We start from the raw sequence: 24,604 nt of genomic DNA on the forward strand, positions 1-24,604 counted from the left end.
CATGAAAGCGTGCAAGTAGAATTTAAGAACGAATTTCACATTACAGAATATGCTGAAAACTGCACTAACCCAACAAGTGAGTGGTAGATCTTTTCAAATTCTTGTTTGTTTGGATGCACCCATAAGAAGTACATTTTAATAGGGTTTTTTGGTGGGGAGCGGTTAAAGAAATGTTTCAGATGGTGCAAGCCATTGACATAATCAGACCTCCCAATACGGTAACTTAGCTCACCTGGAAAAGTGAACTATCAATCTGTGTGTCATGGTAATCTGCAATGGCCTTAACCCCCCCCTCCCCCCAGTTACTATTGTGAAACCATAGAGAGGCATAGAGTATCCAACTTGATAAACTCTGGCTGCATGGTCAATAAATCTCCCATCTGTATCACTTCATCTTGAATGATTTTGAAAGTAATTGCTATTCTATATCTGCACAAAGCAGCACAGGACCGTAGCATTCTATAAGATGTGCCTGCATCATGCCTGGCTTATTCAATTCCTATTATGGGAAGCTTCAGCAAAGCAACAGTGTTTTCTTTTATGGGTCTATAGTGGGGTTGTTTTTAAAATCTCCCCACAGCCATTTTGATAACCTCCCTTTAACTGGCTTACGACGTCCAATTTCCTCGTCAAGGTTTTCTGAGTGGGAGGCAATTCCTCAAGAAATACAGTATTAGTGTGCAAACCATCAGTCACCTTTATGAGACAAGCCTTGAGTGCGCGATGGCCGAGGTCTATTAAATACCCATAAGATTGATTATGGGAAAAGTGCACAGGAAACCTTACATTTCCAGTCCATTTTTATAGTATTTACAACTTCCTGTGATACTACTCATATGAGAGCCAGAGCTCAACAGACTAAGCTGTTATCCTATCTGCAAGCTACTGTATACATTAAGTGGGATTCAAAGAGCCGCTTAAGACTTACGATTGCCCAGTGGACCCTTTTCCTTTTCTTCTTCAAACAACTGAATCGCAGCCGAAACCCTCAGTGTAAGAGTTTCCATTTCAAAAGCAGCTTGCCATGCAGCACGAGGAAAGATGCCGTTCAATAAAAGCCAAAAGTCCCCTGGGACTCATGAAACTATTTTCAGAGTTTTGTAAATCATCCCGTAAGTAAAAGCAGAGGTGAAGTCAAATGCATCTGCACAATCAAGTGAGAGGCATCTGTGAATCTAGTGAAATTATGGAGTCAAGTCTTCCAAATAGGAGACTACAGGAAGACACTTTTACAGTAGCTCAGCCTTGCAAATTAAGCCCTTGAGTATTCCTAGCCCATTTGTTTGAGGCAGGGAGAGGTGTTGAGAGGGGGAACACCCTAACTCTGCAGAACTGCTCTGCCAGTTTGCCTGGAGATACTCTCCAAGTTTTCTTACCAGGAACAAGCTCTCTGAGCAGCCATACATCCTCTGTTGCTATTCCAGCCATCTCCCACACAGGTAGCTATGGTTGTATTAGACCTCTAACAACTGAGTATCCCTCAGAAGACTCAGCGGTCTTCTGAGATTTGACAAAATTCAAAAGTAGCATCATAAGCCAACTGGCTCCACGAGGGCAGGTGTCAACTAAGTTGTGTGACTGGAACGAGGTTCGCTTACTCAGCAGAATTCTCCCCCCACCCCAACTTAAATCTGGGTTGGGGGGAGCCACCAGAATAGGTTTGAGGGCACAGGGGGGAAGAGAAGGTGGAAGTCTTCTTGCATGGCCAGACCTTGTTCCTCCACTTAGCGCTTTGTTGAATTCCATCCCAAGGGTGGAATTCAACATAGCTCTACAGCAAATGTCCTCGCAGTCCAGGGATTTCTCCTTGCAGATTGGAATGTTACCCCAACTCCAGATCACGGGTTCCCACAACCCTCCGGAGCATTTGGGCGAGCCTTCAAAACTGACATTCCAGTTGTGAGAGTGTGGTTAGGACAACTGCCAGTTGCTTGTTCCAACACAACATATATTACTATATAAGCAACTCATCAGTAGGAAACCTGGCTTTCAGTGTTACTGCAAACACAACCACTTGGATTCACAAGTACCTCGCTGCTTCTGATGTTGCTCTCCTGCTGCCACGTGAAAAAGGCAGGTCATGCAGTTAAAATGCACAAGCTGAATGCCCTAATGGAACACGGCTGCAGGGCCTGAAGCCTATTCCAAAAGGGACAAAAAAGGAAAGAATCCGCTTTGGTGGCAGAACCAATAGCCTGAGAAGTGTGCTATGTGCCCAGAACTCTAAAGGCATTTATTCGTGTGACACGGTGATATATAATTTTGGTTGACCTTTTGAATTCTAACCATTTCAACTCAATTCAAAAATCCATACAGAGTGCAATACCCCTAAACTTCTTCAAAGCGTTGAATTCAAGGTAAGATATCACTTTATACACGTCTCAGATAAAGGTTCTCTCTTCTTCAAACATCCTTTATACTTCCAAAAGTTACAAAAAGGCTTTTGAAGCTTTGGAGGAAAAAGGAATTGCCACTTGGTGGGGGGAATAATCACCTACAATTTCTAAGCATGGCCCCAGTGGGCTGTCAAACCTCTAAAGAGCTTCTGAACAGCCATGTGGCATAGCAGGCAGACAACCTACGTTTACTTTGTAAGAAAACACAAGGAAGAGTCTCTGAGTACAAAAACTTAAAGACTACATAAAAAAGAATTGTATTAATCACCTCTTGCAAAATCTGTGTACATACAGCCTAAAAATTCCCTAGAGATGCCAAATCACTTGGGAGTCCATGGAAGAAAATAGAGCACCCTTTTAAAAGTGCCACATAGTATCAGTGGATAGAGACTTGAGCTCCAATCCATTGTAGCCACAGTGTTAGCTCCTGGAGGACCCGCAAAGGGTCAGCCAAAACGTATATCAAGAATACTAATATCCTGCACTGCAGAGGGGATTAGGGGACACAGGAAGAGGCATTCTATTTTCCCGGGTAAGAGAACTGCAGCCAATTCATGTGAGCTTAGGCTGGAAGAAGTGGGAAAAGCTAAAAGGAATCTTCCACGCATAGGTACAATGATCACAGAGGACTGGACTGTGTCCTAAAAGTGTGTGCTTCAAAGTCTATACCAAATTCTATACTGAATGCACCTTGCTTTGCAGAGAACAGAGTAATTAAATGAAGGATCAAAAGCCATTTCTGTGAACACGGAACAAGCATCTCAGCGGGAAAACTGCCTGCTATCTGATTGTTTCTTGTTAATGTGCTTGAAGATTTTGGATTTCTGGACGTTCTTTGATTTCTGATAGCCAAACCCTCCACCGCCACCTCTTTTTTGCAATCTCTTCCCGTGGCTGCTGTTTACATCTGAGAAAATGGTGTCAAGGAATGCAAGTTCATAAATATGTAATTAGCTTAAGCTATTAAAATTCTAAGGATGGCACCAAGGCCTCTTTTTTGGGGGGGGTGTGTGTGTGGAATCATAGCATTAGCAGTACATTTTCAAAACTAGGTTGCAAGTGTGGCAAGGGAGAAGAAAACACCTGTAGAAATTTATCTAGTGACTGCCATCGCTCAAAGTTTTCCAATTAAGTTTTTCTACGGAGAGCCAAGTTAGCCCTCTATTAGATACCATTATTATGTCAAGCTTGTGACTGAAGCAGTCGTGTTCCAAAGGATAGAATAACTGGTCCATGTAAACAGAAAGTCAATGGGCATTTTAGGATGCAAAGAAGATGGAATGAAACAACGAAAGCAGACCATAATCATTTGCCCTGGCAGGCCCTCCTTAAGAGTAGTGCTATTGCTACACACTGAAAGCTCATGCCCTCCATCTTCTTTTACACATGAAAATGTCATGTTTAAAATCTACACCTGCAGTTCTGAATTTCCGAAACTGCCATTGAACCAGATCTACTACCAGCCCACAAACTGGTTTACTGACAAGTGAACAGTCGACCCCAACACATCTGAATCATAGAAAGGGGAAGAAATACTTTGCAACGAAAGGATACTAAGGTCCACAAATGGTGGGACCTTGAAGCCAAAAGAGAGTGCAACCTTGAGCAGATCCAAGTTATTGACGTTGTAGATCTGTTTCAGAGAATGGGAATCATAAGCTCTTATATAGGCTTTGTAAGCTTCTTGGGCAGATTTGTGAAGAAAGTAGTTCTTCTCGATCAATTTTTCCAGCTGAAAATTACAAAGGCAGAAGGAACGTTCAATTATACAGTCATCTAATAAATGAGGAAATGGAACATTCTGCAGGTAACTGACATTGACATTTATCATTTGGAAGAATAGAGCAATACAGTTGGAATAGTACACACATTTATCAAATTGTAGTTTTCAAAGTTAACAATGCAAGCTCATTATCAAGAAATACTGTTCTTTTCCTCTTTTTTTACAAAAATATGTAGCTATAGAATTTGAAAATTAGGTATAAATTTCCTTCATAGAACAAAGTGTGAAAACTCCACATTCTACAATGGGACTTTTTACCAGGTCTCTGAAAAAAAATATATCCTGGTCTCCATCTTACCTACTGCTAAAAATATACACAGCATGTTTCCACTTCCAGGTTTTTAAAAAATATATAATGCCATGGAGGAAAGGCTTCTAAAATCACGCCCCAATGTCAACCTCTCTGATATTAACATCTTGCAGTCAACTCAGTTTACACTCACATGCTGTCATTTTATCCTTCGTAGTGAAATTCTTGTGGGAGGAAGTGCAAAACGACATCAGGGTCTGTTCCAGCTATGGCCCATTCCTATGCCTGCCCTGAGTCCCTCAGGCCATATACTGTCAACTGTCCTGTGGGAACTGTTATTATTTTACTCTCTTTTCTATTAGAAATCCTTCCATGAGGACGTATAAATATTCTGAAAGGCTACAAATAAACACTAATAAGAAAGACCATAAGGGTACCACTCAGGTGCCTCAACATACGTAAGACACACACTGTGCTATGTTCGTTTTATAAGGAGGTTGCTACGGTTACTTTAAATGTAGCAGGATTAAAATTCATCCAAATTTAGTTTCACTCACACCTCACGATAGCTTCAAATTTGTGCACTGTGTGTTCTTCTATTATGATTTATTCATTAGATTGCTTTTTGTATTTATTTTTAGTTACCTAGATATGTGGGGTACGAATTTTTCCAAAGAAATAGGTGAAGCAAGCTGAAGAATGCAAGTGGCAGAAACGCTTTTATTTTTATTTTACCTGAGATTGGATGTCAGAAATTTTGGACCAAGAAAATTCAAATTCATTTAACGGTACCTAAAAGAATAATTAAGAAAACTGTTACATTATATGCAGAAGATACTGAAAAGACAAGTGCTGCTCAAACATCAGTTCAGAGAACTGTCACTAAGAACAAATAGCAGCTGCTAGAACATATGGAGGCTCACCCCAAATCCCATTCTTCTGCACTTGCTAAATTAGTGTAAATAAAGCAGGGTTTTTTTTTGGTGATGACAGAAATCCAGAGAGCGATTTCAAGACAAAAATGTTTCAAAGAGGAATGGAAGTTCATACACAGCATGAGCAGCTGTTTTGTAATCGCATTCTGAAACACCCTCATCACCAAAGACATTTCACATTTCTATACCCAACAGGGGACAATTACTCTGATGCATTCCTGTGCAAATGCGTCATGGAAGTTTCTGTATTTGCATAATTCCTGCAAAAGATGTGTTCGTGAGTCATTTTATGGTGGGGAAACAAGCTTATATGAACCCCCTGTGGGCTACCACCAATATATGCAGAAGCACTGCCCTGACATCTTCATGGTGGTATTGCCTCCATCAAAGCCCTCACCATTCTATGCAAAACATACAAAACAAACAATTTTATTGACTACTTATGACCATCCTTGGCATCATGGGAATTAGAAGCTGATTCTGTTTGCTGGATATGCGATGGGACCAAGAACCAGGATATCAAAGCAGTGCATCCATAGCTTGTGTTAAATTTTCTCTACTCCCTTAAACTCCACATGCATATGATGGAAAGCTTCTTCTAAATTATGCAGTTTCATTACAGCAGCCGCTCTGCAATTCTACTAAGGTTATTTAGTTAAACACTCTTTAGGCAATTAAGGCAGGTAGAAATTATTTGATTAATCATTAAAGCTTAGCTGCAGTGCTCCACACTGACTTACCCTGGCTTGCTTTAGGTAACGCAAGAAACCCAGTTCTTCCGGACGTAAAATCAGCAGAGCGTGCCCTCTTCCATTTATACCCCGGGCAGTCCTACCAACACGGTGAATGTATTCCTTTTTAAAAAGAAACAATGCGAGAGTAACTAACATTTTTTTTTACAGTAAACAGAGGCACAGCAAAGGGCGCTCATACATAAACAGATCCGCAACTAAACTTACATAAAAGTCTCCTATTCCCCAAATGAAATTCTTATTTACTTCAGTTATGGACTTAGCTTTGACAAAACAAATTAGTAAAAAAAAAGAGGAAAAGCATGGATGCTTTGGAAAAGTATACACAATGGGAAAAATAAAGAATTGTGGGGTGTGTTTTTTTGGGGGGGGGAGGAGTTTGGAAGCTTGACTCTTCTTGGTTGGAGCCGACACAGCTGGAAGTTAGCATCTTCTGGCTGCTGCTAAGGTCCCAACATCCTGGACACACCACTGCCCATGACCTTTATTTCTTGCTGCTCCTCATTACTGTCACCATTTGCATGCTCAGGCAGCCAGCAGCACATTAACCAGCTCTTTCCTTCTGGGCTCCCAATGTCTCACCTAAATGCCGCTCTAACTTGCTCTTGAACATCGCTGGAGCCAGCTATGATTCCAATACTCTTGCCTTATTCAGGCATTCCATGCCCAACATTATCGAATTGCCTGTGTGAGGACAGGAACATGCTAGCTAGATCTGCTCCTACCCTGGTCATCCCCCTGTTACTGGTCTCCACATACTGGAAGGCAAACACCTGCAGCATGGATCCTGCTCCAATCCTGAAAGCTACATGCATGTTTCAGCAAACTGATCATGCAGCAACAAGCAATTTAACTGGGAGGCAGTGTGAAAGTCCGGCCTCTCTCTTCCTGGGATGCTGCAGTTTCTGGGCTGATGCAAGCCACCCCACATGCCAATAACTATTGGTACTAGCATTGTGACTTTTGATACTTAAGCAGATCTTTGGTTCAGCATAGGGATTTGACGATGGAGGGAAGGAAAAGAACAGCTGAGTAGACACAGAGGAGTGAGGAGCTCTGCCATATGCAGAATGGTGCTCTCTGCTCACTATATACCAGATTTTCCAGTTCCTTTATCTTTTTTTTTTTAAAGTTTCCTTAGAAGAGCAATCTTGTGCAAATAATTTCCCCCAAAAAGGGGAAAAAAAAACATTCTGAAGGGTCTCAGAAAACAGTCTGAACGTACAGGATACAGAAACCCTGCAGAAGCAAAACGAAATTGGGTATAATCACTGTATGGGACAGAAACGTATGCATGCCACCTTGCGCTCCTTGGAGGAAATGTAATGGATAAAATTTAAATGTTAAATTGTGAAGTCAAGCTTAGCAGGGATTTTATTGATGCTCTATTTTTATTCTTATACGCTGTATGCCACCTTGCTATACTATAAGTGCATGTTATAAATATGCATAAATAAATATATTAAGATTTGCGGCCTCATTTAGTTTCAGGAACACGGGGGAATTTCTTAGGTGGGTTAAATCCACAGTGCCTCTGAAAACATACATCTTTCAGGAAATCGTACTACCTTTGGATCATCTGGTGGGTCATACTGAACAATCCAGTCAACCTCCGGAATGTCCAGTCCTCGAGCAGCTACATCTGTGCACAAGAGTATTCCAGAATCTGCATTGCAGAACTGGAAAAATGTCGTTGTGCGCTTCGTTTGCTTCTGCTTGCCCTAGAAGAAAGTGAGATGTTCATGATGAGGTTAATAAGCAACTATGGGATTCTCCAGAGAGAGCCTGAAAGCCAACACACCCCTATAATGTACATGCATCACACTGCATGAATAGCAACCTGGCTACAAATATATCAGAATTATGTCAAAAATTATACTGCCAAACAAACCCCAAATCCATTACAAAGCCATAACTAGGTGTGAACAAGTGTCAGAACCACCACTGTGTGGGAAATAACCTGTGATATATTATGCACGGCGAAATAAATAGTGCTTTTTAATTCTTACAAGAATCCTGTAAAGAAAGGCCTGCTTTACGACTTCCGGGGTTGACGCGATCTGGGAATGGCGGATTCCCTCCGAGCTCCGGAGGGAATCGGCTCAGCAGGGGACGGGTCTTTGCCGTGCCGGCGACACGGGGACCCTTAAAACCGCAGGCGCGGAATGCCTGCGGACTGAAGACTCGGCGGGTGCCTTAAACGCCCCCCCTGATTCGCGAAGAGCCTTTTTAAAGGCTGCGGAGGGGATACGGGGGGTGGCGCGGCACTGAGAGTCCATCGCTACCTCTGCTGAGCGAAGCCGCGAGCCATGACCGGAGAGCGCTGACTTCCTTCCTTGAAATTCGGCTGAAAAAACAACCCGTGAGTAATTTGGACTTGGCTTTTAAGAAATTTATCCACTGAATTTGAGACGATCGGGGGATGCGCTAAAAGGAAGTCCGCACCCCCTACCTTGCAGACGATCTAGAGCAACGAAAAAAGAACTAAGCTGGAGTGCCTACCCTGTAAAGGGTGAGTTTTAAAAAAAGACAGTAACTTCCAAGATTTGGAAATGTCGAGCAGGAGAGAGAAGTGTTGGATGTTTTATGTTCTGATGTAAACAACCCCCCCTCCCGGGCCCGGGAGCGTCCTGCTTTGGAGCTGGTTTAAGAAGTGCAGAGTTTGACAGCTGTCAAAGCTGTCAAACGGACTGTTAATAGTGGAAAATTGCTACCTAAGTTACCTCTGGATTAAAAAGAGTTACAATTGATCTAAAATTGTTGGAAATAAAGAAACAATAACAAGACAGAGGATTGTTGGGGAAAAGAATATTAAGTAACCAGATTCCCTCTAGAGGGAATTCTGTGGAATTACAATGGCTGTGGATGGAAAGATACTGGGAGAAATCGAAAGGATGTTTTATTTGGTTGGAATCTTACAAGAGCAGACTACGGCTATGAGTGAACAATTGATGACCTTGACTTCTGAAACAAGTAGTCCTGCTGAATGTAAAGAGGACCTCAATGAGAAAGAATCCACAGCTGAACCAGAAATGATAATAAAAGCAGAGGAGAAGACAAAACAAGAAAGAGAAGAAGTGATGTGGGAAAATACTGAGCAGAAGCTGACGCCTGCGGAATACAAACAAGGAGACTATTGGAGTAAATCTACTATAAATTCACGAAAGATCCAGAAGATGAAAGTGGAGGCCCTGGGAGTCTATGAAATCAAGGAATTTAAAATAAAGAAATATAATTGGGGCCTCCACATAGACTCTGACTTTGATTACCTTCAAGATTCATGCCTTGTGGAAACTCTTCAGCAGCTGTTTGCAAATATGGGAAGAGACTTTGGATTGATGGTGAAAGAACTCTTTCGAGATGTGACGACTGACATAAAGGGTTACCAACAAGACCGGCGGAGAGGGACTGAAAGAGACTGGAGGGCCTCGGACGTGAGGAACCCGGGCTAAGAACTGTTATTTTGGACATGCTTTGGGAAGGGACGCAAACCGGGGATGGGAGGGAGGGAAAAATTAAGTTTTAACAACACTCATGATTATGGGATTTGGTTAAAAAGATCATTATTCAAGACAAAATGGGAAATCGATGGAAGGGAATTGAGGTCCAACTTAGAAAAAATTAATTTTGTTTGCTTTTATAAAAGGACTAATATTAGGATAGGGAAATGCCAATTTGCTGACATAAATTTGGAAATGGGGATGCAAGGGAGGGGGTAGGGGGAAGTCAATGACCAGGGTTAGGAAATAATATTTGCGGGAAAGTATATATGTTCGCTGTTGTTTTTCTTTTTTTCTTTGTTTATGTGTTTATTTGTCTTTTGTGTTCTTGTTTTTGTCTATATAAAATATGAAAACCCAATAAAAATTTTATAAAAAAAAAAAAGAAAGGCCTGCTTTACTATCCCCATATTGCAGCCAGTATGCCAAGGCTCTGCAGTTTGCAAAAAAACACTCCAGCAAATCCATGCCTAAGGCAAAATTTAGATCAGAGAATTGCTGGCTGTCAGTTTACACTTTTAGCCACCACATAAAATCAGAAGAAATGTCCAGCATGGAAAAAGGCAGCAATTACTGCTTTTATGAGAAAATGCAAGAAGAGCAGCCTACAGTAGGAAGAGGGACACGTGTGGCGCTGTGGGTTAAACCACAGAGCCTAGGACTTGCCGAACAGGTCGGCGGTTCGAATCCCCGCGACGGGGTGAGCTCCCGTTGCTCAGTCCCAGCTCCTGCCAACCTAGCAGTTCGAAAGCACGTCAAAGTGCAAGTAGATAAATAGGTACTGCTCCAGCGGGAAGGTAAACAGCGTTTCCGTGCGCTGCTCTGGTTCGTCAGAAGCGGCTTAGTAATGCTGGCCACATGACCTGGAAGCTGTACGCCGGCTCCCTTGGCCAATAAAGCAAGATGAGCGCCGCAACCCCAGAGTCGGTGACGACTGGACCTAATGGTCAGGGGTCCCTTTACCTTTACCTTACAGTAGGAAGACTGTGAGAGAGACCTGAGTGCAACAGTACTTTCCTCACTTGCGATTCCCAGAAACTGGCATTCAGAGACACACTCCAACATGGAAGGCAGAGCATAGCCATCAAGAGTAGCAGTTCAAGACTGATTTATGTTGTATATCACACTTTCTACTTCAGTGGGAAAACAACTCAAGAAGTATTGAACTATAAAAATCTCCAGGTAGATGGTTAGAGACGTTGTCCAATAACGCATGGTTAAGTCTGCATTCTCCTCTCCCTGACCCCACATAAATCTATGGTACACCTTTTTTGGTGAACCTGTTTTGGGGTGCAAAGAAAACCAGCAGCAGCTCATACAATAAAACATCCTTAACCAACCTAGTGCCCTCCAAATGTTTTAGACTACAATTCCCATTAGTCTCAGCCAGCATGGCGTGCTAATGGGAGTTGTATTCCAGAGAGGTTATAGTAAAACCCATACACAGGAATGGGTCCTACCACAAATAAAAACCTCTGCCATTGAATGGTTGTTAAACTGTTGCACAAATCTGCCCTGAAGTTCTTTGTTGCAATGACACATTTCACTGGAAATACTCAGGGCCTTCCAGGTCAGGTAAACTGGCAGAATATGAACTGCATCAGTTGTAAACATAAACAAAACAAAACAGAAAAAAGTCCGTTTATGGGAGAGAATGAAAAACTTTTTTTTTTTTTTTTGCTTTCTAAAAAGTGCACAGTATTGCAGTTAATTTAGTAAATTCTACCTGAATAGTCATTTTTGTGTTAATTTAAGAAGAAACAAAGCGTGCTCTGTTTCTTCCACAGTACGGGCACTGGGGGGGGAATCACTTTACTACATTAATGCAGACACACTTAAAATGGTTAACTGTCAGCTAACAACATTCTAACAAACAACTTCAACCTTGCTGACAAAACCGAGTTCTTCACATAAGCATTTTAAAGGCAGGTTTAAGAGAAAGGTTCCGCTGATGACATTTAAAGGTTAATTTATGATTCCATTGCTGAAATCTTGCTGAGATGCTGACATTCTTGTTATGCACTCTCAGGCTTCATAAAAGGCCACCTGCAATTTACAGTAACTTCAAAGCTACATGCATTATTCAAGCTTGCAAGTCGGCTCAAAACGCCCAGCTGCAGATGCAAAAGGGGTCTCATGATAGCATAGAGCAGGGTCAATTTCTTGCCAAAAAGAGGGACTATTGAAATTATTCACAGTGTGCCCTAGAAGTCTCATAAGTCTGAGATCAGCTGTCAGTTAAAGATGGCACTTGGCTGGCCAAAGTTTTTGTAAATGTACTGGTTGAACACTGTCAAAATGCCTTACAGTGGTTCTCAACCTGTGGATCCCCAGACGTTGTTGGACTACAACTCCCATCATCCCTGAGCTCTGGCCTTGCTACCTAGGGGTGATAGGAGTTGTAGTTCAACAACATCTGGGGACCCACAAGTTGAGAAAGGCTGGCTTATAACATTGATCACATCATAATGACCGCTAAGCTATTGGTTTGCTTAAAACATGGACACCAGCACCTTCCTTTAGGTGAGCAGGGAAACAAACTATGGAGCAGCTGGCTTAGCGTTGCTTAAACCAGCCCTTTTGGTTTCTTTCTCTCAAAGAAACCATGAATGAGCAGGGAAGCCAAGAACGAACCTTGGCAATAGATTGTGGGAGTACTCGAGCGGCATGTATCAGTATGCATCTCATGGACAGTTAAACAAATAATACTTCACAGCTTCGTATTACCTCTGAACGCAGCCAGTGAAAAGGGAGCATGCAATAACTCACAAGTGATGGATTACTGCTAGATTCTGGTTTATCAGATTATCAGCTTTATGTATATTAACCCAAAATAAATCGTGAGTGATCAAAACAGTCATGGATAAACACTGCCAGTTTTAAAGTAGATTGTCATTTCCAAAACATATACTTACGTGAATGGCCAGGACCGGGAGATCAATGTAGTTAAGAAGTTCATAGTGGTACTTCACAGACATACATGAAGAGAAGAACACCATCAGCTTTTTCTTCCGATTCTTCTTGAGGAAAGTGAAAAGCAGGAGGAACCTCTTTTCTGAAGGGCACACTACGTAACCCTAAAAATGATTGGGAAAATGGTTTTATGTACATATAGCCTTCTACAGTGCTATTTCTAACAACTTCCAAACAGAAGCATACTCTACCAAAATGCACCCAAAGAATTGTGTTCTGATAACCCCTTTCCTAATCTCTTACTTGTGAAAAACAAAATTTTGACCAGAAGTGAAAGTGTGTGGTTGATTCCCTTGGACTAAAGGAAAGGGATCAAAAAGGGATTTTAAAAACAAACAAACTCGATTCCAATGCTATTCATCTGCCAGTAGAAAAGGCACCACTGGCAGAATGGATTCCCCTTTCCTTCTGCAATTCCCCCCTGCCCGCTGTGATGGCAAAATCTGCTCCGGAGGGTTGGTTAACCCTCTGTAGAAGACTGGGGGCTGCAGGAAGAAAGACATCCCATTATAGAAAACAGTTACGTTTTCTTACAGTTCCATCCTATGCACATTTGCCAGCAATCCAACTAAATTCAGTGGAATTTTCCAGTGAACATGTTCAAACATTATGGCCTTAGAAAATGCCAGGCTACCTGAATAAAGATTTCAGTGAAATGTGGGTTTTGCTTTTAAGCCCCTTAAATTCTATTTTCCTTACAAAAAAGGACTATAAAGAGAACCGCATGAGTACAATTAAAGTTCACCCCAACTAATTTTCATATATTCCTGCAGTTTTTGTAGGAATGACGTTTTAAGGCTAGTCACTTGGTGCCAAGCAAAGATGATTCCTGCTCCCCCCCACCCACCAATCGCTTGGGCAGCACCTGCCTTTCATGTGACTGTGTTTTTATCTTCTTTATCCTAATTGCAAATTGTTTTGAGACTTTAGTAGGAAGCAATATACAAATTTAATAAACCTAAGCCCAATCTAGATCTGGTATAAGGCCATTCCAAGTGAGATAGTAGACAATTAATATCTTCAGGCAGCAGCATGGAGTCCACACTATTTCAAAGCTGCACTTAGCTGTAATTATGCCACTGCAGGTGCATAGAAATCAGGTTTGTTATGGAAGATACATGAATATTTGAAAAAAGTGATCAGCTGTAAGCTGTAATTAGAAACATTATGTACACTGGCTGAACCTGAACTTGGATGCAGATCTCAATGCTTGGGTTTGCACCTAGCACTTATTTATTAAGATCCTAGGGCAGGCTACAGCAATATAATATACAATTATATATGCTACAGTAGAATTAAAAAAATACAAGCAAAACCATTATAACCAGAGCAGAACAATACAAATTCAGCAAGTGCTGGGTCCCACAAAACAAAAGGCATTAACTGTCCAAAGTCCAGAGTGAAGTTACAGCTTCAGCATATGGTGAAAGCTATACAATGAAGATGCTAGATAGCTAGGCATAGGCAAACCTGGCCCTCCAGATGTTCTGGGACTACAATTCCCATCATCCCTGACCACTGGTCCTGTTAGCTAGGGATGATGGGAGTTGTAGTCCCAAAACATCTGGAGGGCCGGGTTTGCCTATACCTGTGCTAGATGCATGTCTGTGGAACTATATGTGGTCAACAATAAAAGCTTATGAAACAACAACAAGCCATGGTTTAAAAGTGTGGCCTAGTCATGGTGAATAAACCCTGGTTAAGGCACTGAGCCAGATTGGGCCAATTGAATTAAACCATAACTTAAGAGTTACATGAGAACCAGGACAATATGAAAAACAAAGGGCACCTGGAGAAAGTGAAATCTGATAAAAGCAGAAAAATGAGTGTCCAGGACAGTAAAAATGAAACAAACTCTGCTAAGAAGCTAATGTATCTTTCTGTTCCACCACCATCACCATCACTTGATAGTTACCTGTTCAAGCCCATCTACAGTTGCTGTCTCTTTATTGTCATCAACCCCAACATACAATGGCTCCTTTTTTAGAGAAATCTTGGCCAGGTCTTCAACTTTACGGGTTTGTGTAGCAGAGAACAGCATGGTCTGCCTACGCTCTGAGAGGGAGAAAAGGAAGCAACTTCAACTGAATGGATTACAGCAACAGACCTTGAATGAAATAAAACACACTAATGCTATGAGAAACACACTTGCTCTTTGTATAACCTGGATATTTCTAAAATTAGCCAGTCACGTTTTTTTTTTCAACTAAGAGCCAAATAGTTTCATAGCAGTCCAGTTTTGAAGTAGAAGCACGCCAAAAACATTATTTATTTATTTATTTATTTATTTATTTATTTATTTATTAGCAAGTGTTGATGCAGATATGCCTACTTGGGAGTAAGATCCACTGAACACAGTGGAAGTAATTTCTAAGTAAATATGCATGGGATTACTCTGCAAATGTTACTATCCAGCCGCTGTAAGGAAGGCACATCCATTTAAAATTCTGTACGGTGCTTAAAATGAAAACGCAAAAGACGCAGAAGAAGTGAGCAAGAACTGCAAAAAAATAAAAATAAAGTGTTTTGAGACCGCCGCTCTCCCTGCCATCTCAAGAAAGAAAGAATGAGGACAATTTGAATGTTTGGCTTACTTGGTAGGAGCTTAATGATCTGTTTCATTTCTTCCTCAAATCCCACTTCTAAGATTCTATCTGCCTCATCGATCACCAGGCACTGCAGGTTCTTGAACATAAACCCTGGAGTATTCTGCAAGGCATTTAAACAGTGTCACCAGCTATCACAAGGCACACAAAATAAGCCCTGAGCTACGCACTCCTCTTCCTACCTGCATATGGTCCAGAAGCCTGCCTGGAGTTGCCACAATGATGTTAATGCCATTTGCAAGTTTCTGTGCCTCTGCAGATCTATTACTGCCTCCCATTATCAGGCCATAAGTGTGGACGTGATGAGTCATCAATTCTTTGAGGACACCATAGGTCTGCATGGCAAGTTCCCGAGTAGGCGAAAGGATGAGGACACCCGTTCCTGGAAGGGGGCAGAGGGAAAGATGCAAAAAGGAGACCATAATGGCAAACAAATATCCCCAAATTTATCTTCAGACTTTCAAGTGAGAAGGCAATGCAGAAAATCTTACCATTCCTGGGCATGAATTTTAACTTGTAGATGAGTTCTATGGCTGGAATAAGAAATGCCAGAGTTTTGCCACTGCCGGTTTTTGCTGCTGCTAGAATATCTCTGCAGATAGAGTAAGTACGAAGAACTGAATTTAGGAGTAGGAAAGCTGAAACAGTTTAAAATCAAATAAGAATAGCTTTAAAGCTAAACATTAAAAATAATCCTGGAGTTTGTGTTTATGCATGCCTAGGCAAAAATAAGTCCCACGGAGCTTATTTCTAGGTATAGGATTGCAGCCTAAACTACATTACACATGACACAAAAAATCGTTTTCCAAAATACATAAGTGGGACTACTTTCAGCTGTCACTATTTTAATTTTCCACCACAACCTTAACTGATTTTAATGTGGCATGCTTTAATACAATGCTCACAACCCACTAATGAGATAGAAAGAATCGCAGCCTGATCCTATAAGCAATTATTCAAATTAAGTCCCATGGGGTGATATCCAATTGTGATGCCCCATTTGCATATCAGACTGTTCCTTGTGCAAACAGGCCCTGCTCTTCCTCTCCTTAACCTTACAGATGTGCGTTTCCCTGTTCCATATGGTGTGTTTGGGAGTCGTGCTAAATATTACCCCTGTATTCACTGGGCTCTTATCCGGCTAGTATGCACAAGATAGCAACCCCAGTAACAGCACGTGGGGTAGGGAGGAGAGGAGAAATCATTCTGTGGCTATCCAAGTGCTCTCTCCTTAGTTACTTTGCATTCATAGGGACATACCAAGAGCCCTGTCGGATCAGGCCAATGGGCCATCTAGTCCAGCACTCTGTTCTCAGTGGCCAACCAGATGCCTCAGGGAAACCCACATGCAGAATCGGGGCACATGATCACTCTCCCCTCCTGTGATCTCCAGCAACTGGTCTCAGAAGCATTGCTGCGTCCAGTTGTGGAGGCGGAACACAGCTATCGTGGCTAGTTGCCATTGATACGATTACCAAAAAAAAAAAAAAAAAAAAAAAAGGTTCATACAAAACACACCTGCCTTCCACAAGTCATTTCTTACCTGCCTTCCACAAGTGGTTTAATACTTTTATGTTGAATTTCTGTCATGTGTGTAAAGCCCATGTCAGCTATTCCTTTCAATGTGTTCTCACTGACAAGGCCATTAAGGGAAGCAAATGACGTATCCTCAAAAGCACCTGAAGGCAGAAATGATCTTGGTCAGTTTCCATTGACAACATGCCAAAATAAATAAAAAAGGATTTTGGATTTTTACAGAGGACTCTTCAAAAACACAGAAAGGAATAATATGAGAAAAATAGAGAGATATTTAAAAACTAAGAACATCAACAAGATCTCCACAGTAGAAAAAGAGAAGCTGAATGCCCTAGTTGAGATAGAAGAAATTAAAGCAACGATTAAGAACTTAAAAAATGGGAAAGCCCCAGGCCCAGATGGGTTTACTGGTAGATACTATAAGGAGATGGAGCCAGCTCTGTTGACCCCATTGCAAGAAGTAATGAATAACATCCTCAAAGAAAGAGAATTACCAGAGACGTGGAAGGAGGCACTGATCATACTAATTCCTAAACAAGACTCAGATTTACAGCAGATCAAAAACTACAGACCGATTTCTCTGTTAAATATAGACTACAAGATTTTTGCGGGAATCCTAGCAAAGAGATTAAAAGACATTCTGGTAGAAAGTATACACAAAGACCAAGCCGGCTTTTTGCCGGGTAGGCAAATGAAAGACAACACAAGAAATATAATAAACATCATAGAATACTTAACAGACAGGTGTGATAAACAAGGTTTGTTGTTATTCGTGGACGCTGAGAAAGCGTTTGATAATGTAATCTGGGACTTCCTGCTGAAACAACTGGAACATATGGAGGTGGGCACTGAATTTTACAATGGGATAAGAGCTATTTACACAGAACAGAGGGCAAGACTCATAATAAACAATGTAGAGACTGCAGAAATAATAGTAACAAAAGGAACAAGACAGGGATGCCCACTGTCCCCATTACTGTTTGTAATGGTGTTAGAGGTCTTACTTAATTCCATAAGAGACAACAAAAAAATAAAAGGAGTAAGGGTCGGTCAGAATGAATATAAAATCAAGGCTTTCGCAGACGATCTGGTTGTAACAATGGAAGACCCATTAGACTCAATAAAAGAGGTACTTGAAGAATTTAACCAATTTGGTAAAATATCGGGCTTCAAACTTAACAAAAGGAAAACAAAAATGATAGTTAAGAACATGTATAAGGACAAAGTTGAAGAACTACAGAGAGAAACGGAATTAGAGGTGACTAAGAAGGTGAAATATCTAGGAGTATGGGTAACGCCAAAAAACATAGATTTATTCAAAAGCAATTATGACACAGTATGGAAAGGAATTAAGAAAGATATAGAAACGTGGGGCAGGCTCAGATTGTCATTTTGGGGTAGAATAGCCACAATTAAAATGTCCGTACTTCCCAGAATATTATTTCTTTTCCAAAATATCCCCGTGATTAAAGGTACAAGGATATTCAAAGTCTGGCATAGGGAGATTTCAAAATTTATCTGGCAGGGGAAGAAGCCCAGAATAAAATTTAAATTGTTGACGGATGTGAAGGAAAGGGGAGGCTTCGCCCTACCTGATCTGAAATTATACTACGAGGCATCATGCCTATGCTGGGTAAAGACATGGATCAAGCTGGAGGATAGAGAAGTACTGGACTTAGAAGGCCATGACAATCGATTCGGGTGGCACGCCTACTTGTGGCATGGGCGGAGGAAAAAGCATAAGGAATTTGGAAATCACATACTTAGGGGCCCATTGATTGAGGTATGGGAAAGGTACAAAGACGTGCTAGAACCTAAAACACCCCACTGGCTGTCACCATTAGAAGTTATGTCGGTTAAAAAGATTAATATGAGGGCCAACTGGGCCACATATGAACAACTGCTAATGAAAGAGGAAGGAAAGTGGAAAATGAGGCCGTATGAGCAGGTCAAGGACCAAGTTTATGACTGGCTCCACTACTTCCAGACAAATGATATGTTTAGGAAAGATATCAAAGATAAAGGATATGCAGATAAAAACTCCAGATTCCAAATCGAGATTCTGGAAAACAATACAAAAACTTTGTCTAAAATGTACAATCAGTTACTGGACTGGAATCTAATTGACGAGGAAGTCAAGTCGGTAATGACACATTGGGCCAAAGATCTTGGCCGTAACATCTATTTCGAAGAGTGGGAAAAACTATGGAAACAACATCTTAAGTTTACGGCTTGTGTGACACTTAAGGAGAATATAATGAAAATGTTCTACCGTTGGTATATGACTCCCGTCAAACTAGCTAGAATGTACGGATCCTGTAACAAATGCTGGAAGTGCAAGGAAAGAGAGGGGACATTCTACCATATGTGGTGGGAATGCCAAAAGGTTAAAGGATTCTGGGAGAGTGTGTATAATGAAATAAAGAAAATTGTAAGCTATACCTTTGTTAAGAAACCCGAGGCATTCTTGCTGGGATTGGTAGGTAGGGAGATAAAAAGAAAAGATTACAAGCTGTTCCAGTACGCAACAACGGCAGCAAGGGTTCTGTTAGCTCAAAGCTGGAAACTAGAGGGTTTGCCGACAATTGAGGATTGGAGATCAAAATTATTAGACTACGTGGAGATGGATAAGATGACAGGGAAAATTAGATACATAAAAGACCAGAGGTTTATAAAAGATTGGGAAAGTTTTGCGGAATATCTGGGAAACCTAAGCGATGGACAGATAACACTAGTGGGTTTTAAAGGAGCTCTGTAAGAAGCAAAGGGTACTGTCTAAAGCAAAACAGAGGAATCAGAATGATTAACGGCACTACAAAATAAGAAATGCGGAATTACTGGTTTTTACCAATACGGATGATTTGTGGGAAGGTTGAAGGAAGTCACTTTTGTAAAATATGTGAACACTAAGTGGAATACTATAGTTTGTTCTGTATTTCGATTTATGTAAATCAATAAAAATTATCTATGAAAAAAAAAAGACAACATGCCAAAATAAATAGCAACAAACCCTTATTAAAGTAGAACAAAGCTGGTCTTTCAGCATCAAATTTCATTTCTGCACACCACGGAAAATTCTGACGACAGCTAACTTATCCAGCCTCAGTACACACACATCCCCAGCCTCAGTACACACAACTTTCTCTGGACCACCAAATAAGCTTAGCGTATTGCTGAGATGGTTTAATTTTTCCACATATGAAAGCCACACTGCAGCAATGCCTGAAGGAGTTACACAACGGCAAGTCCCATACACTGCCTACTGCAGGGGTCAGCAAACTTTTTCAGTAGAGGGGCAGTCCACTGTCCCTCAGACCTTGTGGGGGACCAGACTATATTTGGGGGAAGGAATGAATGAATTCCTATGCCCCACAAATAACCCAGAGATGCATTTTAAATAAAAGGACACATTCTACTCATGTAAAAACACGCTGATTCCCGGACCGTCTGCGGGCCGGATTTAGTAGGCGATTGGGCTGGATCTGGCCCCCGGGCCTGAGTTTGCCTACTCATGGCCTACTGCATGTGTAGCATTTGCTTGCCAATATCTCTTGGCTTGAGTTGTGCAGATTGACATGGGAAAGTTCCACATGTCTGGACAATTTAATGCTACAATGCTACATACAATCATACACAGGCTGGGAACTGGCACCGTAAAGGGACATCCCTCCTGCCCACTCTAACCAGTGTGAATGCTGGAGCGCAGACATAGCGTGGGCTGCACTGCTCCATCAAGCCTTGCCACTGCTGACAAGGGGTTAGTGCTGCAGCCGGGTACCAAAGCAAGGATAACTTGATCTCCAAGACCAACAGAAATCAAAACCCAGAGCCCTGGAGCCCAGTCCAATAAATCTCACTGAGTTCAATGAAATTTACTCTCAAGGGTCAGTCCACAGACAATAAGTGAAACTACCAATTGACTTAGCGTTCGCTTTAAAAAAGAGAAAACCCAGTACCATCTGAACGTTTTGATATACAAAACCTCACTAAACAAGAAACAGAACAAAGAGGTTGGGGGGGGGGGCGTTTGAGGAGCTTGCCTGTTAGTCCTAGAGGCAAAGCAGGTCCATCAGCATCTCCAGACATTTCTTTCTCATCCAAACTTTCACTACTTTCTTCTTTGGGCTCCCCATTAAAGGTCTCTTCTTCCTCAGCGCATTCTTCCTCCATTTTTGCTTTCTTAGTTTCTGTGTATACACAATCAATCAATGCCAATACCGGACATGTACTTATGAACTAGCAGTTTGCAGCAAGAATCTATACGGCAGTCAGTGTAGTTGGTACATTCATTGAAAGGGCAAGGGGGGGGGGAATTCCCACATTGTTGATCTCTGGTTTTGGCATTTAAACTATGGGCAAAAATGTACTTATGCCACATATAAACCACCAGCAAAGTTTCTGCATCTAAGCTGCAAAAGGAGGGAAAAGCTGGTTCTGCACTATGTGGAGTAGTCACCTAGAAAGCAGAAGAGAACACAGAAGAAAACAGAGAAGGCAGAATTGTGTTGCTCAATCAGATGAACAGCCAGTTTATCTACTGCTCTTCCAATATGGACTAACTAAAAAGTCCCAGAAAGTAACAAGACAGCACTATGGTATTAGCCACTGGCCGCATTCCCACATCATGGAGAACCAGTTTTAGCCTACGAGGCCTCCCCATCTGCCCTACACATGACATCAGCTGCAGATGAGGTAAGGCTCTGCCTTCAAAGGAGCAATCATATCTTAAAGTGGGCTTGATTGTTGTTTTGCTGTGACAAGGTGCATTCCCAACTGCCCATCAGCTGATGAGTGTGCGCCTTGCTCTAGGAGGTGGAAAAAGTTTCCATTCAACAGAAGCTGCTTCTCCCTCCCAGTGCTGCTCTTTGAAGAAGCTTCACACTTGCAAGGCACTGGTGCTACTTCTTTAAACTTTGAAACCAGACAAGGTAAACTTTGAAACTGCACAAGGCAACTTACAAACATAGGACTGGCAATCCCCTTGCACTGTGGTTCCCAAGCACCTAATAGGCAACTGTTAGGCACCTGAGTACCCCATACAAGGCATTTTTACAAGTGGATAAAAGTAAGAGATATAATACCATTTTCTGTATCAGCCACAATTTTTCTTTTCTTCTTTTTCTTCTTCTTTTTCAACTCAGGCTGTGTGTTTCCAGCCTCACCATTGTTTGGTGTTACTATAGTCTGTTCCACATCCTCAGTTTTTCGTTCTTCAGCTGCTGCTTCTGAGATGCTGGAAAAGTCTTCCGCGATGCCCTCAACTGTTGCTCCTAACGAGACAAACAATAATAAATCAAAGCAATGTCTGATACCATTTAAGAAACAACAACAACTTCACACATGAATTTTAAGAGCCAGATCACATTCATAGCTCCTCTAGTTAATTACTACTGGTGCATACACTCTCTCTATTGGACCCAATGGACAACCTCTTCTTGCTCACAAAAAGTGTGCACATGTTTTAGAAAGAAAGGATATTGTAGAGCTGGAAGATTCAGAGAATGCCAACCAAATACAATCAAGGGGATGGAATGACTCCTCTACAAGGGTTGCAGCACTTGTGCCTTCTTAGTTTAGAGCAGTGGTGTCCAACCAGTAGATCACAATCTACCGGTAGATCCCTGGCTGATCCTAGTAGATCACAGGATCCTTATCGTGTACAAAAGGTTACGGAGGGGAAAGCTAAAAAACTCTGTGCAATCCTCCCCAACTCTGTGCAATCCATCCACCCCATGCACTCCTCCTGCCTCCAATGACAATGGGTAGATCACTGCCAGTTTTTTTATACTGCGAGTAGGTCACAGTCTCTTGGGAGTTGGATATGTCTGGTTTAGAGAAAAGGTGAGTGACATGACATGAGTTTATAAAATTACACATGGCATGGAGGAAGTGCACAGAGTTTCTCTCCCTCTCTCACAACTCTAGAACTCTTAGAACTTGGGGAAGTTGGTGGTAGAGTAACTATCTGCCTTGAAAGCAGAAGGCCCTGCGTTCAATCCCCAACACCATCTCCAGGTAGGGTTGGTAGAGACTCTAGCCTGAAACCCCAGACAACCATTGTCAGTCAGTGTACACAATACTGAGCAAGCTGGTCTGGCTCGATATAAGGCAGTCTTCCTATGTTCTTATGACATGAAACTGAATGTTGGAAGATTTAGGGTAGACAAAAGAAAGCACTTCCTCATGCAGTGCATAGTTAAAACTATGGAACTCACTCCCACAGGAGGCAGCGGTGGTCACCAACCCATATGTCCTTAAAAGAGGATTAGACAAATTCCTGGAGGAATCTGCTTCCCCCTCCGTTGGCCCTGATGGCTATGCTCTGCCTCCATGGTCAGAGGCAGTCAAACTTCTGAATGCCAGTTGCCCCCAAACACAGGAGAGCCCTTTTGTGTTCGAATCTTGCTTTCTCACAGCCCCTTGGTCAGCCACCTTGAGAACAGGATGCTGAACTTACCTGGGCAATTGGCCTGATCCAGCGGGCTGTTCTTAAATACAAGACACTCACTGTTGCCCCCTGTACCTGATCGGGGCGCAAAAAATGTGTGTGGGAGGGAGCCACGTATCACCTTCGGGCGCAAATATATTCCTCTTCTCCCAAGCCTTTGGCTAATTCAATAATCTATTACCCTTTTAAACTGGGGGGGGGGGAGGTTGCTGTTTTTGCTCGTTACACTGTTATGTATTTTTTTGCGTCTTTATACAGCCACCCGCCCTGTGACCCCCGGATGAAGGGCAGCGTAGAAATCCAATAAACCAACGCCCAAATGAAACAGAAAAAGCCCGTCCCTGGTCTCCCCCCCTTCCCTCTAGCTTCCCTTCGTGGCGCCCGTGTCCCTGTTTCCCCACCGGCCGCCGTCTTACCGGAGGGCCCGGGGCCCATCGCGCCACCCGCCGCCCCCGCCGCTTGCCGGGCCAAGTTGCGCTGGCGAATCTTGAGGTTGCGCTTGTGGAGCTTCTTGCGCAGCAGCCGCATCGGCAGGTTCCCGGTATTGGCCGCCATGGCTGCGGAGACCGAACGCCACCGCCGACCCCACGTGCGCAGAGGGAAAGGGAGGCAGGGAAAAGGAAGGAGCAGCCGGAAGCGGCGGAGACCGGCGCATGAGAGCTTCCGGTGCCATTCGCTCTCCTCCTTCCGCCCAAAAGGGGCAGGTTGCAGCGGCCTCTAGAGGCTCAGAGGACGAAGCGCAGGCAGCTGGGAAGTGAAAGCGAGCAGGGTTCTCCCTGCTTCTCTGCCTGTCTTTCAAACGGGGTGGGCAGTCGCCAGAGAGCAAAGCCACATTCTGCAGCTGTCCGCTCAAGTCATTGGTGCTACAGACACACTTACCTGGGAGCAAACCTCGTTGGACTCAACGGGACTGACTTCTGAGCAGACAGACACACGCACTGGAATGCTTTTGCAGAGCCAAGACGGCATGGCCGGTTTGCTTAGCGATGCTAAGATGCCCTGTGCCATCCCCGTCTGATGCTGCTGCTGATGCTGCCAACGGCCATTTTGCATGCAATTTGAGCTCCAATCGAACGGCGCTTTTTGCATTTCGTTGCCCTTTAACCTTAACATTTCTATTCTCCGTGCCCCCGTGAGCGTAGATCACACGCAATGCATCTAATGAAGTGGGTTTTAACCCACCAAAAAATTATGCTAGGCAGATGAACCCAGCTACCCCTCTGCAAGGTATAATTTCTTATCTTCAAGCCCCAACTATGTAGCAAAGCAGGCCCCAGTATGCACATAAAGCACCAGAGAGGTATGTAAACTGGTTCAAGGACAATATTGTTCAAAGTTCAGACATATACTGGCAGGAGGCGCTCTTAATATTCATGGGCAAAGTTAATGCAGGCTAATGAATCATTTATGTTTATTATATGAACA

At 42.5% G+C, this 24,604-nt stretch overlaps 1 protein-coding gene across 2 annotated transcripts; it reads right to left on the bottom strand.

Annotated features, from left to right (window-relative positions):
• Positions 1–2,629: 2,629 nt before the first annotated feature.
• Positions 2,630–23,800, bottom strand: DDX18 (DEAD-box helicase 18). Of its 2 annotated transcripts, none has more exons than XM_082198379.1 (14): positions 23,596–23,800; positions 21,813–22,001; positions 20,772–20,918; positions 16,739–16,874; positions 15,687–15,787; positions 15,378–15,577; positions 15,184–15,298; positions 14,505–14,644; positions 12,532–12,693; positions 7,685–7,837; positions 6,105–6,218; positions 5,165–5,221; positions 3,951–4,128; positions 2,630–3,303 (listed from the first exon to the last, which is right to left on the bottom strand). In XM_082198379.1, exons 1-14 carry the CDS (start codon positions 23,732–23,734, stop codon positions 3,158–3,160), a joined length of 1,977 nt encoding a protein of 658 aa, XP_082054505.1. In that variant the 5' UTR covers positions 23,735–23,800; the 3' UTR covers positions 2,630–3,157. The 2 variants fall into 2 exon arrangements, with proteins under 2 accessions (XP_082054505.1, XP_082054506.1); XM_082198380.1 differs by having other exon boundaries at positions 21,813–21,992; positions 23,596–23,797.
• Positions 23,801–24,604: the final 804 nt, after the last annotated feature.

This window comes from Podarcis vaucheri, assembly GCF_965113315.1.
Source record: "Podarcis vaucheri genome assembly, chromosome: 1".
Lineage (NCBI taxonomy): Eukaryota > Metazoa > Chordata > Lepidosauria > Squamata > Lacertidae > Podarcis > Podarcis vaucheri.

Coding starts and splice junctions, on each gene's coding strand:
- DDX18 (XM_082198379.1), bottom strand. CDS start 23,734: ATGGCGGCCAATACCGGGAACCTGCCGATGCGGCTGCTGCGCAAGAAG. Junction 22,002..23,595: donor GATGGGCCCCGGGCCCTCCG/GTAAGACGGCGG, acceptor TTGTCTCGTTAG/GAGCAACAGTTGAGGGCATC. Junction 15,788..16,738: donor AAACCACTTGTGGAAGGCAG/GTAAGAAATGAC, acceptor CTCTATCTGCAG/AGATATTCTAGCAGCAGCAA.